Raw genomic sequence first — 14,060 nt, 5'->3', positions numbered from 1 at the left:
TGCTGCGGGGAGTGGGGTGGCCTTGTCCCAACCTGGCCTTGTCTCCTCAGGGTTTGGACCGGATGCCGAGGCCTCTCATCATCGGGCCAGAGGAAGATTACGATCCAGGGTATTTCAACAACGAGGTAACGGCTCCCAAGGCATCCCTCTGTCCTTGTATTTACCCCATTGGCGTCGCCAGCAACCGCGGCAGCTGTGCCGGGGAGTAGGGGTTGGGACTTCTGGGGTTTGTCCACAGCTCTAGGAGGGAAGTGGGGTCAGTGGTCAGAGCAGGGGTGGCTGGGAGTGGGAGCTCTCAGCTGGAGTGCCGCCGAGTGTGTCCCCAGCCTCCTGGCTTTACGGAGCACGCTCCAGCTACTGGAAGCCCTGGGTAGGGCAGCGCGGTTACAGACGTCGGCTCCGGAGCTGGGACGATGCAAAGACGATACTGGCACGTGCTCGAGGCCACGCGCGTTGTTTGCTAGGGGCTTCCCAGCCTCCGCTCCCACCAAACCTTTGCCCCGCTCCATGCTGGTTCATATTCGCTTTGCACGCTTCTCGTGGAGCTGATGACGAGGGCTGGTGGGTAGAAGGCAGCGTAAGGGGAACCCTTGTTCCGCTGGCCGGGTCTGGCTATCTTAGGCCTTGCCTAGCCTGAGGGTTTGCCCCAGTGCCGGGTAGCTACACTGGTGCAAACAGGCAGAGCTGCAGTGGTGGAGTCTAACTCCGGGGCTGGGCTGGCTAATAGCTGCTTCCCTGCCTGCCCTAGGGTGTATCTGCTACAGCCACCCCAGTGGCCGGAATGAGGCAAATGCCAGCCTCACCAAGGCCTTAGCGGAAGGGGGAGCCCGTTCCTTGGGCACACTCTGCCCTTTGCTCTTCCCGGCTTGAATGGCTTGTTTCCGTGCCCTCCCCCAGCAGTGCGACACCCTCTTCCAGGACCTGGGGAAGCTCAAATCCCGACCGGCTCACCTGGGTGTTTTCCTGCGCTACATCTTCTCCCAGGCAGACCCAAGCCCCCTGGTAAGAGCGAGACACCCTCGTCAGCGACCGCGGCTGCCTCTCTGTGGGGCGGGGGTGCAGAGATCCTGGCTTTCCCGCAGGAGCAGCCGCGTTCTGCAGCACTGGGGGTGGCTCCTGACGTGATCTTGGGAGCGTGGATGTAGTGGAGGATTTAGGGCATTTCCCACCCTCTGTCTAACCCTCACCCCGAGCCCACTGAAATCACGCACCGACGGCAACCGGCTTCAGTCCAGGTCCTACCCTCTCCCTCTTCCCTGGATCCAAGAGGACAGCACAGTTCTTACCCGGCCTGCTCCTTTTTCTGGGCTCCATGTTGTTTGCTGACTGGGCCCATGAAGTGCGGGTTATTTCCTCCTTTGGCTACTTGCCCTCAGCCCTGCCCGGGAGCCCCGAAGGCCCTAGGTGGGGCTTAGGCAGTGCTGGGCCTGGCCCCTGCTGTCGCACGCTGTTGAAGCCAATGGACTCACGCAGGCGTGAGAGGTGGAAATGCCGTCCGAGGGCTCCGATTCCTCCCCCAGCACAGGGCACAATCTACCCCTGGAGACCCCCTACGGTCTGTCCTGTGTCCTGCAGGGATTCGCTGCTGCTTCAAGCGTTTCTCCTTCCTTCTTCATCTCTCGTTCTTTTTCTTCTCTCTTCCCCCCGTCCTTCCAGCTCTTCTATTTGTGTGCAGAAGTTTGCCAGCAAATGAACTCCAAGGATTCCCGGGCGTTGGGGAAGGAGATCTGGAACATCTTCTTGGAGAAGAACGCGGTGAGTGCGGGAGCTTGGCAGCATTGCCAGCGGGTGTGGGGCTTTCTTCCCGCAGGAGAAGGCCGGCAAAGTGTGGCTTCGCGGTCTAACGGTCCTTGTATTCAGCCTCCCAACGTGGAAAACTTTTAACCAAGGCCTTGGGTCCCCTGGGTTTTTAGCCATCAGCATAGCTGCACTGAGGCAAACTCCCCGAGCAGATGTGCTTTGCACAGTAAACTGCGCTGGTGCAAACTGTGTTGCATTGTTGTAAACCGTGTCTGCGCCGGTGTTTACCACCAGTGTAGCTATGCTGCTGGAGGAAAAGCCAATATAGACGAGGCCCGGCAGCCTGCTTTAATTGGGATGGGTGGTTTTAGCTGTGGCCTTCTCCGAGAGAAGCGATTTTTCCCCTTGTTGCTTAATAGGCACGGTGGTAGCAAATATACTGCTTAATAGGGACTCGTTAGTTGAGTGGCAAGCGGTTAAGATTTAACCAGGTGTTTCAATTGGGGTGAAAGTCTGAGCTCTGGTCTGTTAAATACAGACGCTGCTGTGCAAAGCGCATGCCGGCGTTACTAGCACTCCCACAGTGTTTATCCTCTGACCTGGTACCCCTAGAATAATAATTCATGGAGACGTAATTGCATTTTTTTTTTCCCTCCTAGCCTCTGAGAATAAAGGTGTCTGAGCAGTTGCTAACTGACATAGGTAAGTGCGTGCGCACGTCTGCGTGTGCGTGTGAGCTCTGAGGCCAGGCCTATGCCGTTAGGGGTAGTCGCTGAAGCAGTACAGTGTTTTCAGCGGCTCTAGATCTCCGCATCAGGGACCACTGGCTGTTGCTGGTCCCACTGTGCAGTGGTTCTTAGCCTTGACTCCGGCCTGCACCCCTTTGGTTCTCAGAATAGGTTCTCGCACCCCGTATCAGAAACCGTCCAAGTAGGTCAGTTCTTTAAACTTAGCTATCTTTTTTGTTTGTGTGTTACAGTAATCGTTAAAAAGGTATAATGTTAATAAATACATAGGTTTGATGAAACAAAGCAGTTGTACTTACGTGCCTGTGCTTAATTTGTGTTTTCGATGATTTACCTTCTACAAAAATCTGGCCCTATCTTGCACCCCCAGACAGGGCAGCTTGGACCCCCAGGGGGTGAGTGCACCCCAGGTTAAGAACCACTGCACCAGTGGCTTTGCTTTAAATCAAAGTCTCTTTTATTAGAGTGCAGAACTCTACATCCTCTGAACTTCCCTGGAGAAGGTCTGTCTGCATAGGAGAGACCTCACTCCCCCCCTTCGTATTGCCCTGCGTTAGGGAGGAAACGGCGTCATGTGGTTCGAGTTGGAGTCAGGACTCCTGGGTTCTTTTCCTGCCTCACTTGGGGAAGTCGCTTCCCTTGCATGAGCCTCAGTTACAGAGGCCTGAGGACGTTACCATTAATTAGACTCACGGCTGCGCCTAACAGGCCCCACTGTGCACGACCAAAGGGAGAGACAGTCCCTGCCCCGAAGAGCTTAACATTAAACTAGACAGAGGGCAGGAGGGGAAACTGAGGCACAGAGCAAGGCAGTGACTTGCCCAAGGTGACCCAGCAGGCCAGTGGCAGAGCTGGCAAGAGAAGCCAGGATTCCCAAGTCCCTTTCCACCGGGCTATGCTGCCTGACTGTCTTACCATACCTGCCCTGCAGGCGGAGTTGGGAGGCTCAGGCCTGGATTTGCCCCCAACTCCAGCACCCAGGATATCTGCCCCAGTGCAAACGGGCAGAGTTGCGTTTTCCACCAGAGTGGCTTTCTCCTGCTTGGAACCCCGGCGAGCTGTGCTGTTGCTAATCGCGGGGCACAATGGGGATTCCCCGGCAGCATTCGGGGTGGCAGTGGTGCAGCCACCCTGCCGGCAGGAATCCGGGTGGGAGAGTCCCAGGGTAGATGAGGCCTTAAGTTGGAGGCTGCTAGCAGGGGTGCTGAGCACCTGACGTGGCTGCTGGGGTGTTCACCCCTGAAAAGCAGCTGCCCGATCGGCAGGCATGGCGGGATCTTTGGCTGAAACATGCCGTGTCAACACCTGACGCTGCTGGTGCCCTGGGCCATCCGTGCGCCCCTGCCCGCCCCCCAGCCAAGCGCAGCTGGTAACGAGCGTCTTTCCTCGTCTCCCATCTGCGGCTCCAGAGTCTCGCCTGCGGAACGGGGAGGACGTCCGAAGCGCCTTCTCCGAGGCTCAGGACGCAGCGATGCCCGAGATCCAGGAGCAAATCCAGGACTACAGGTAAGGCCTTCGCACTGCCTCTGCTCCATGGCCTCGTCTCGGGCAGCTCTTCGCTGGGGTGATTGCCTGCGCCGCTCAGGCCCGTGGGGCTGACCTGTGGCCCTCGGTCTGTCCGCAGGACGAAGCGCACCATGGGGCTGGGGAGCCTGTATGGAGAAAACGACCTGCTGGATCTGGACGGCGATCCCCAGAAGGAGCGCCAGGTGGCCGAGAAGCAGCTTGCTCAGCTGGGCGACATACTGTGAGTGCCAAGCGGCGGGGCTGGTCCCCGTCCGGCGTGTGATCCAGCCCCAGCCTGGCTCTGGGCTCGCTGACACCAGCAGAGATTGGCAGCGGGGTGCGACCTGGCGGGAGCGGGAGCGGAACCCAGCTCAGCCTGGCGCGTGGATCCCAGGGCCGCTCCTGCGAGCTTCCGGGCACTCTGGCTTTACCATTGAAGTCCAGTTAGGACTCTGTAGTGGTGCGGGGGCCGGTGGAAGGAGCAGGCTCTGAGTACGTGTGTGGGGGGGGGGGGGGGTTGAAGGAAGGAATGGGCTCCTGGCATGTGGGGGCAGGTGGAAGCAGCAGGCATGGGGCTGGCGGGGACCTGCTCTCTTACACCCTGTCCTGTCCCCTCTTGCCAGTGCTGGTTGGAGTAGTATTGACCCTATATCCCCACTGCCGATTTACACCGGCAGAGGATCCGGTCCCGTGCCTTTAATGCGGCTGGTTTGAGTCGTGGGCGTGAAGGGCTAGGTCTGAGACATCGTCCCTCGGGCTCCTGGGCTCGGATCAGGCAGATTAAATGGTGTCTTAGGGAGGTGGCCTGGTTTCTCATACCCCTTCCCTCTTTCCCCGCTCTAGGTCGAAATACGAAGAGGACAGGAGGTGAGTGTCTGCCTGGCACCCAGCAGTCGTGTGCATCCAGATGTGATGGTGCCATACAGATGTGGCCGTGGGGGTGGGGTTCTGGAGAGCTCAGGGGGGGGTCCTCTCATTGCTAGATCACTCTTTCCCCTCCCAACGCCAGGGTAGGGCAAACTTGTCATCGGCTGGATGAGCGCCCCGTGGGGAAGCAGCTGGGTAGCGTCTGTGTGGGTTGTAGTGTCCCGCAGGACGGCCCCCTGCTATCGCAGAAGGCATGGACTGGCCCCAGCGGTCGCAGCAAGGAGAAGAAACTGGTTCTTTTCCGGCCAGTTATCCCTGCGATGGCCGAACGAGTCCAGTCTCCTGGCACGCCAGTGCTGGCGTTGTGTCCTGGATGATCTGCAGCGTGTCTGTGTTTTCCCCTCTTCCAGCTCCCCCATGGCCTTTGCCCTCAGCACCTACATGAGCCACACGGGAATCCGGATGCGGGAGGCCCGGCCGGCCAGCTCCAGCGAGAAGTCCCAGGCCTTCCCAGACAAGGACAAGTGGCTGCCCTTTTTCCCCAAGGCCAAGAAGGTGAGTGGGGCATTGGGCGCGTTCCCTTTTCTGACTGGATTCTTCCCAGTGCCGTCAGCTCCCCAGGCCTGGCCTAGCACAGTTCTTGTCTCCACGGCCTCCCCGAGCCCCAGTGCCCCTGCAGAAATGCGTGGGAGCACCTAATCCCCATCCCTGGGGAGGTTAACTCCAGAAGCTCCCTGTTCATTGAGAAGCCAGCTCAGAATTCCCCTCCAGCCACGGCCCTTGGGCGGGACGCCTCGTCGCTTGCACCTGGGCAAGGCGGGCACAACATGTGGCCTTTTCTGATCTGGCGGCACTTTGGGCCGGGGTACACGACAGCACAGATCCCCTGGGTGAGGGAAAATCAGGCCCCTTGTGTCTCCTGGCCTCCTCCCCGCCGTGCCTTCCGCTCTGTCCCTTTGCCCAATCTGTGTTGGTGCAAGAGCCACCTCCTCTGCTGCCCGGAGCAGCCTCCCAGTATCCCTTCACCTCCATCACCTTCCCTCCCACGCCCTTTCCCCCTGTCTCTCTCCCTCCTGCCGTTTGAGCCTGGTGCTGGGTGTTTCGCTCTGGGATGGGAGTGGGGGTGGTTTGTGTAGCAGACCCTGTGCAAAGTCAGGCTGACGCCAGACCAGTGGGAACTAACGAAAGCTCAGTGTGACCGGCAGCTGCTTGCTCTCTCTAACTGGAGGGTGAAGACAAGGCTGAGGGATGTGTTGCTGGTGAATTTAGACACGCAGAATTGTGTGCCCATCGGTATAAACAAAGTGAATTGTGACTTGTGTTGTACTGTAATAAACTGGCTGGTTTGTTTATATATGGCTGCCCCCTCCTGGTTGGAATCGGAACTGTTCCACTGTGTCATAGGCCCTATACTTCTAACAACTAATGGAGAGTCTCCATTCGCTCCAGTAATAGAGGCTTGGACTTTCAGAGCAGGTGGATCAGAGTTCTGTCCATGCTGCTCCTGGGAAGTTTGGAGTAGCTGCAGGGTGCAGCAGCCTGGTAGACATGTAGCAGAAAGGTACCAAGTACGGTACCCTGGACAAAGGTGGGCCTGTGTCATTGACTCTCGTTGCACAGATGTGGGGAGAACTGTAGCACAGAGTGACTGGTTCAGGACCCCATGGCAAGTCAGTGGGGATTAGAACCCCGTCTCCCAGCCCTGGCCTGTAACCACCAGCCCACCCTGCCTCAGTTTCCTTCCTTGCAAATTAAATGCAGCTACTGCTGCTCCTTCTGCGTTAGCTCATGTTGCCCTGGGAGTTAACATGCCTCCCTTGCAAAGACTGTTTTTCCAACTCTTGTCGTGTGTCTCAGCAGAGCAGCAGCACGAAGAAGGACAAAGACGCGATGGAGGATAAGAAACGCAATCCCATCCTGAAATACATCGGGAAGCCCAAAAGCTCCTCCCAGAGTAGTGAGTATTGGGTCGTGCTGGGGGCGCTGGGGGTCACAAGTACTGCAGGAGATGCCCGATGGGGAGCTGGGTTCTTTGAGACTCTTGGGCGAAGTGCCAGAGCCAGCAGCCTGCCAGTAGGGGGCGCCACTTCTGTATCCGATGAAGTAGCCAGTTCCCGATCCCGGAGGCAGTCATCTCCTCTGGTTGGCTGCGTGAGAATCAACATTTTGGGAAGTGTAAGGCATTGTCTGTGAGCCGGGGCGCAGCCACACAAGTGTCAACCTCTGGCCTAGATGTGACATGCACCAGGGCAATTTACGCTGCTGTCCAACTAGACTGCACTTCACTAGTGTGAATCTTTCTTCCGCTCGGAACTTGCATCCAATCCCGATGTAGGTGATGCCTGAGGAGTCTCTCCGCCTGCCTTCAACCCTTCTCCCCCTCTCCGCTGCATCCCAGCAGGGATTCTCGCGGGAGCTCTCTCCCCTTTTCACTCTCAGGCCTGGTCGACGCTTACAATTTTGTAGCTGTGGTTATATGAGCATAAAAGTGCTTTTGCCCCCATAGCTTATTTTGCTTGGAGAACCAGTCTAAGCTGTTCCGGCGCAAGCCGCACTCTTCTCGCTCTGATCTGTGTCGGTGCAGCTCTTACGGCAAAGCTTGGAAGCGTGGATAAGGTCTAAGGGCTTATCCACCACGGAGCCGTTTAGTAACAGCTGTTCCGCACTGACAGGGCCTGCACAGTGTGGAGTTAGGGGTCGCTCCTGGGGTAGACAACCCACAACTCTCCCATTACATCTCGCACGCGCCTGCCCGTGCTTGAGGGTGCCGTTTCCGCCCGTCGAAGCAGCCCCTACAGAAATCACACGCTCACCCACGTGTGTCTGCCGCTGAAAACCCGTCCCTTCAAAGTGCTGAGCACCCACGGGTGGGGTTTTTCAAAAGGGAGCTACCCCAGGGGGAGTCAGTGGGGGCTTCCAAGGGGAGCAGAAATCGCCTGGTGCTGGGTGCGATTGAAAATCCCATCGGACGTGGTTCGATTTTGGCCAGTAGTTCTATGGGAAGGGGGATGCGGCAGGGGGTGGGTTGCACAGAAAGCTGATGTGGTTTGTTGGGGGTGCAAAATTGCTCCTGCAAAAAAGGAGGCTGGGCTGAGACCGTCCTAAAAACTTCTTCCACTGCATGTGCAGTTCTGAGCGTGCATGTAACAAGCATCATGCACACAGATCTAGCACTGTCCATACAGTCAGAGCCGTGTGTGTGTGTGTGTGTGTGTGTGTGTTCGTGTTCCCCTCGGGGAGCCCGGGAGAGGTGTTTGTGTGTCTCTTCACTGCCTTCGCTTTCCATTTCCTCCTTTGAGTTCTCATTGTGCAGCTCACACGCCCTTCTAACCTCCTTCGTTGTTGAAATGCAGGATTGATTTGACATCTCATTGTTTTTTCCTTTCAGCATTTCATGTCCCTTTGTCCCCTGTGGAAGGTAAAAGGCCTTTTCTTTTCTTTTGTGTTCAGCTTTGTTTGTTTAATTTTTTAAAGCGGGGCTTTCCCCAAAGGTCTCCCACCTCATTGCGCTGTGGCATCGGGGTGGGTGGGCGCTTGGGCAGGGCTGGGGAGGGGAGGCTTAGTGGACAGAGCCCTGGACTGGGACTCAGAATACCTGGTTTCTAGTTCCAGTTTTGCCACTGGCATGTTGGGGGACCTGGGGCAAGTCACGCCCCCTCTTTGTGCCTCAGTTTCCCCATTAGGCAAATGGGGTGTTAATGTACTGACCTGTTTTCTAAAGTTCTTTGAGATCTCCTGATCGAAAGGTGGTGATGGGAGTCTTTCCCTTGACTTCTCTGGGAGCTGGTTCGTTCGTACGTCAAAATCCTTCTGCTCTAAGGCCCAAGGCCTTTGTTTCCTTCGCTCCTGGGTGATTTGTTTTCCTGTGCCTTTGAGGCTGTTCAGTTTTCTGCCCTCTTCTCCTTTTCCTCTTGTCCGTTCAGGAATTTAATGGACAGTGGTACCTAGTCGGCGCTCTCCTTTCAGAGACTGTGCTGCTTCATGTGCCCCAGGCTCATGCTAGGGGGCGCTGTGCTGCAGGGAGTGGGGTGGCTGATCCAGTATGGGGCGCACTTCCCGACCTAGTACCAATCTCGAGACCCTGTCCCAGCGTTAGGGTGCGCTATGCTTGTGGAAGAGGCCCAGCTGCATGCAAGACGTGAGCAATCGCAGAGAGGTTTTTTCACACCGTGCCGTGGCCAAATTCCAGTTGGGCCAGTTAGATCTTAAACTCTCCCTGCGCTTTCCAGTAGACAGGTCGTTCTCCTTCCTTTCCTGCCCTGTGCCGCGACTCTGCGGCTGTTACACACCGCGAGAGAAACGTAGGCTGAAATGCTTCCTGGGCAGAAGGTCCCACTCGAAACAGGCCACTGTGTAGGGGTCAGTTTCATCTTAGGGCCTGAAATCTCAGTCCTACACGGCCCATGTAAGCCTTTTCTCTGCTGCCCGAGCAGTGGGCGTAACTCACTTATCTCCACTTCAAGCACCCTTTTCACTGCCACGGCCATGCAAAGGGGCCGTGGTGCAGGGAAGAGTCAGGCCAATGCTTGTGTAGTGGGATGGGCCTTTTGGGGTGGAAGGCACCGGTCTAGCTAAGAGTCCAGATGCCCTAGGACATGAGTGCCGTCGAAATGCCCTCTGCATTCCTAGAGGGAGGCAGCAGGTTGGCTGAGGGAAGAAGCTCGCTCTGTTGGATAACAAGGCTGTTAACGTGTGCACATTAATAAATGGAGATATCCCATCTCCTAGACCTGGAATGGACCTTGAAAGGTCATCGAGTCCAGCCCCCTGCCTTCTCTAGCAGGACCAAGTACTGATTTTGCCCCAGATCCCTAAGTGGCTCCCTCAAGGATTGACCTCACAACCCTGGGTTTAGCAGGCCAATGCTCAAACCACTGAGCTATCCCCCCCCCTGGGATTGGACTCTGGAGAACCTTTTAAGCCAGGGAGGGGGGCGAACAGAGTCTGCAACGGATAACATCAGGAGCCATGTGGAGAGAAGTGGGTGCCTAAGACACCTCCAGGCTTTCGGGGGAGCCCACCCCATGCTCCCGCCTGCCCTGATATCGTACGCCACGCACGTCCCACTAGATCGTAGTTCTCTAGGTCGTAGATCTGTTCTCCCGTGCAAGCCCCTGCAGGAGTAGCCGTCCCCAGGCGACCACCTGGCCTGGAGGAGACGCCCCGGTGTGAGAGGCTGGGTGGATGCTCTTAATTCAGATGGGAACAAGCTGAAGCTAAACCGAAATAAGAGCGTCCACACACCGATTTGCACCAGGTGGACGAAATCGGTGCAGGTTTCCTGTGTAGATGAGCTGCTCGGCCTTCCTCCTGCTGTGTGATTTAATCTGCAGCCTGGCCGCTGAGTGGGCTGGTTCTGCAGGGAAACACAGTCCAACGTTGGGAGAAGGATGAGTCTTTTAGGGGACCCTCCCGAACCAGGGGTGTCCTGAAAACTCCCCATAACCAGGTCACTGGTTTAGCGCCAGGCCGCCCGGGTGCACTGCAGCTTTGTAGCCACTATGCACCACGGGGCTGCATTGATTTCGGACCCCGCTGCCGAGCGCCTCCAGCTGGCGGTTTTTCATACACTGTCTGCACAGAGGCAGGGGGTGGTAGCTGGGGGCTGGTGGCAGCAGGGACGGGGGAAGGCCAGGGAGTACGGGCTCCAACTAGAGACGGGAACTGCCCTGCCTCCCAGAACCCCAAAAGCGCCCACCCCACACCAGCCATCTCCAACCCATACAAGACCAGCCAGACCCAAGAGGGTCAAACTGCTGGGGTCGGGCTCACCACTGCTAGGATGTATTTAGCCCCTGGGGGGCTACGTAATGGGCTTCAGGTTAACGATTTAGCCATCAGTACCTATGTCTCATGTCTGTCCATCTGTCCTCCTGTCCCTGACTCCCCCGTCCCACCAGTCAAACCCGGCAACGTGAGGAATATCATTCAGCACTTTGAAAACAACCAGCATTGCGAGTCCCAAGAGCCTGGCACGCAGCGCCTCTCCACCGGCAGCTTCCCTGAAGAGCTGCTGGACTCGGACAGGTAGGGCTGCTGGGGGGTGGGTTCTAGATTAATGAGGCGGGTTCTAGCTCCCTGCTGGGTCCGGGGCTCTAGATTAATGGGGTTGGTTCTAGCTCCCTGCCGGGTCCAGGGCTCTAGATTAATGAGATGGGTTCTAGCTCCCTGCTGTGGATGGGGTTCTAGATTGATGAGACGGGTTCTAGCTTGCTTCCCCGCACGCACATGCGTTCTCAGCTCTTCCGGCCTGCGCAAAATCCAGCAGTTCCTTGCATCTCGCCAACCCCACTCCCCCGTGCAGTTCCAGGTCAGAGGTCAAGCTGGGCCGGTCGGAGAGCCTGAAAGGGCGGGAGGAGATGAAGAAATCGCGCAAGGCAGAGAACGTGCCACGGTCCCGGAGCGACGTGGACATGGATGCCGCAGCAGAGGCCACGCGGCTTCACCAGTCGGCGTCGTCTTCGGCATCCAGCCTGTCCACGAGGTCAGAGCCCAAAGCCCCGAGCCCGCGGGCAGGGGGACGAAGGCCTCCAGACAGTGCCTCTCGTCTGTTTCTATTGGAGGTTTCAGTTGGGCCCGATTTCCAGTCAGATTTGGGAGCTGAACTCTCATGAGCTCCCAGCCAAAAGTGTCCCCACTCGGGTCTGTTTTAATCGAGCGTGGGGCGAGAAAGGCCAGCCGCCCGGGGAGGTGCTGAGGGCCCAGTGGGTTGGTGGGCAGGCCAGGGGAGCCAGCCGGGGTTCTGTCGTGGAGTTTATCCAGCCATGGAGACGGGGAAGCTCCCAAAATGTCTGGAGAGATTTAGGGGTCTAGATTCCATTTTCAAAAGTGTCTGAGCCCCCCCACCTCACCTCGTCCCCCAGCACTGTCAGCTGGTCCTGAGGAACCCCCCTCCACACACACCCAGGAGCTCTTCGGAAAGTTTTTTACCTGGTTGACAGAGGCCAGGTTCCACCCCCAGGGACTCTCACTTGAAGGCCCCAATCCTGCCGAAGTTTGCTCCCCAGGCTGTCTTTGAGCCTGTGATTTTCAGAGGAGCCTGGGGAATTGTGCAGCCACTCCCCCCCTCCGCCCCCCCAGTCCCCCGGAAATCCCAGCCAGTCACTCTTGGCAGCTTTGGGGGCATGTAGTAAATGCGGAGCCGGGAGCTCAGACGCAGCAGGGTGGGAGAGCAAAGGTCTCTGGGATACCATTGCTCAGGGATTGAGTGCAGTTTTCAATTGCGTCCCCAGGTCCTTGGAAAACCCCACTCCTCCCTACACGCCCAAGATGGGGCGCAGGTGAGTGACCCCGAGCTCTGCGTGCTCCAGGGGCAGGGTGGGGGGAGTTGGGTTTCGTGGTACGGCCAAGCTCCTGGAATCCCCTGAAACGCCTCCGTTTGAGCCAGTTCTCCCGCCTGTGTCTGCCTTCCAAAGGACCCTACGCGTTCGGGTTGGGGGGTGAAGGTGAGTCTGTGGCCCCCTCTGTCCCCCCGCCCCCAGTGGCTGGGTCACGTAAGAGGTTAATGAGTCTGGTAGTAGTGCCCGCTAGGGGACTTTAGCCCTTTAGCTCAAGCATTAGAGATTTATGCTCTTTGGGGTGACGGTCCCAGGTTCGAGCTGGCTGCATGTCAGCTGGATTGGGAGTGGGGTAGGGGCACCACATGGGGTCCATGCACAGCTGCAGGGAGTAACCGCCGCCCCTCCCCCCCAATATCCTCCCAGGAGCATCGAGTCCCCCAATCTGGGCTTCGGCACCGACTCCTTCCTCCCCCACCTGCTGGAGGATGACCTGGGCCAGCTGTCGGACCTGGAGCCGGAACCAGACTCTCAGAACTGGCAGCACACGGTCGGCCGGGAGGTCATGGCTTACCTGACCCACAGGGAGATCGACCGCCAGGAGGTGATCAACGGTGAGGAATCCTGCGGCTCCTCTTCCCTGGGGGCCGGGGTGACAGCGTCCCCGCGGGAGGGACTGATGGCAATGGCAGGCCCAGGGCGCAGGTGCCGGGGTAGATCTGGGGAGGGACAGAGCTGGTACATTTGGTGGCTTTGCTTGAAGTGTGGGGCCCAGGCTACCTTGGCGGGGTGGGGGAGCTGAGAGCCGGGCTGTCTCTGAACCCCTCCCTCTCTCCCGCCTGGGGGCAGAGCTCTTTGTCACGGAGGCGTCTCACCTGCGGATTCTCCGAGTCCTGGACGTCCTCTTCTACCAGCGGATGAAGAGGGAGAACTTGCTGTCGCGGGAGGAACTGGGGCTGCTCTTCCCCAACCTCCCGGACCTGATCGACATCCACAGTAAGCCCCTGAATTCCCTGGGGTCTCCTTCACCCCCTAGGGCTAGAAATCCCCGGTGCCTGTCTCTTTAAGGCCCGGCCTGCTGCCGCCCCTCGGCGTTTGCGCCGAGAACAGCGATTGGAATCCCAAGTGTCCCACGTTAATGCATCTGTCACTGCCGGCGGCTGGTCCCGAAGGGAATTTAGCTGTAAGGCTTGGGTCTCCGTCTGTTTGCTGGCCTGGTGTGCGGTGGTCTACAGTCGGTCAGACTAACTGCTCTGCTGGTCTCTTCTGGCCTTGAACTCTGTGACTCTAGAGGGGCGTCTACACGGCTCTTCGGGCTCGCGGGGCTACAAACAGCCACGGGCTTCAGAGCCTGACGTCGACGTGGCCAGTTTTAGCACCGGGCCACTCGGACTCTCTTCTGCTCCCTGTTGTCTCTACGGTCACCTGTCCAGGCTGGCTCCGGTACCAGACAATAGTCAGGCTGCGTGTGGCTATCTGGGGCAGACACGTTAAACGTACAAGCCAGGGTAGCTGCAGCCTCTTGGTAGTAAATGACTGAGACGGGCCTGTGCAGGCCTGTCCATGCCTCTCTGTCATTGGGCGCCTGCCGCTGAGAATGGAGGCAGCTCGCTCCAGGAATGGCCACTGCTCCCAGGGGTATCCGCTGCTGGCTGAGCGTAGGAGACCTGCACCGGAGGGGCTGTTGGAAAGGATTTCGGGGTGAGGAGCTCACAGGGACGTGACGAGAGAGGCTGGCCGGACGGTGTTGGGTGCATGGCGGTCGGTTACATCTGAAATGTAGGAATGGTCTATGTGGAATGTAGGTCAGCAGATCTCCCGGGCAGGGGGGTGCTGCCCCTCCTCGTTAGAAGAGGACGTATTTAATTTCTTTCTCCTTTCCCTCACGCCCCCTTCACTTATCCCCGTTCCCCCTTCCCGTCCT

The 14,060-nt window shown here is 58.0% G+C and overlaps 1 protein-coding gene across 7 annotated transcripts in view; it reads left to right on the top strand.

Moving 5' to 3' along the window:
- The window catches only part of ARHGEF11 (Rho guanine nucleotide exchange factor 11), a 78,738-nt gene that overhangs the window by 50,834 nt on the left and 13,844 nt on the right, over positions 1–14,060 (top strand). For 4 of the 7 annotated variants that reach the window (XM_034756349.1, XM_034756347.1, XM_034756352.1 and 1 more), the window contains 15 exons: positions 51–125; positions 898–1,002; positions 1,657–1,755; positions 2,400–2,442; positions 3,896–3,992; positions 4,111–4,233; positions 4,836–4,859; positions 5,270–5,414; positions 6,717–6,816; positions 8,248–8,277; positions 10,760–10,886; positions 11,164–11,343; positions 12,092–12,139; positions 12,563–12,750; positions 12,986–13,132. In XM_034756349.1, coding sequence (XP_034612240.1) covers positions 51–125; positions 898–1,002; positions 1,657–1,755; positions 2,400–2,442; positions 3,896–3,992; positions 4,111–4,233; positions 4,836–4,859; positions 5,270–5,414; positions 6,717–6,816; positions 8,248–8,277; positions 10,760–10,886; positions 11,164–11,343; positions 12,092–12,139; positions 12,563–12,750; positions 12,986–13,132 — 1,531 coding nt within the window. The remainder of the gene's footprint in view (positions 1–50; positions 126–897; positions 1,003–1,656; positions 1,756–2,399; positions 2,443–3,895; positions 3,993–4,110; positions 4,234–4,835; positions 4,860–5,269; positions 5,415–6,716; positions 6,817–8,247; positions 8,278–10,759; positions 10,887–11,163; positions 11,344–12,091; positions 12,140–12,562; positions 12,751–12,985; positions 13,133–14,060) is intronic. The other 3 variants (XM_034756346.1, XM_034756351.1, XM_034756348.1) reach the window with 3 other exon arrangements.

The sequence above is a fragment of the Trachemys scripta genome, chromosome 24, assembly GCF_013100865.1.
Source record: "Trachemys scripta elegans isolate TJP31775 chromosome 24, CAS_Tse_1.0, whole genome shotgun sequence".
Classification (NCBI taxonomy): Eukaryota; Metazoa; Chordata; order Testudines; family Emydidae; genus Trachemys; species Trachemys scripta.
This window is presented reverse-complemented; position numbering and strand designations above follow the sequence as displayed.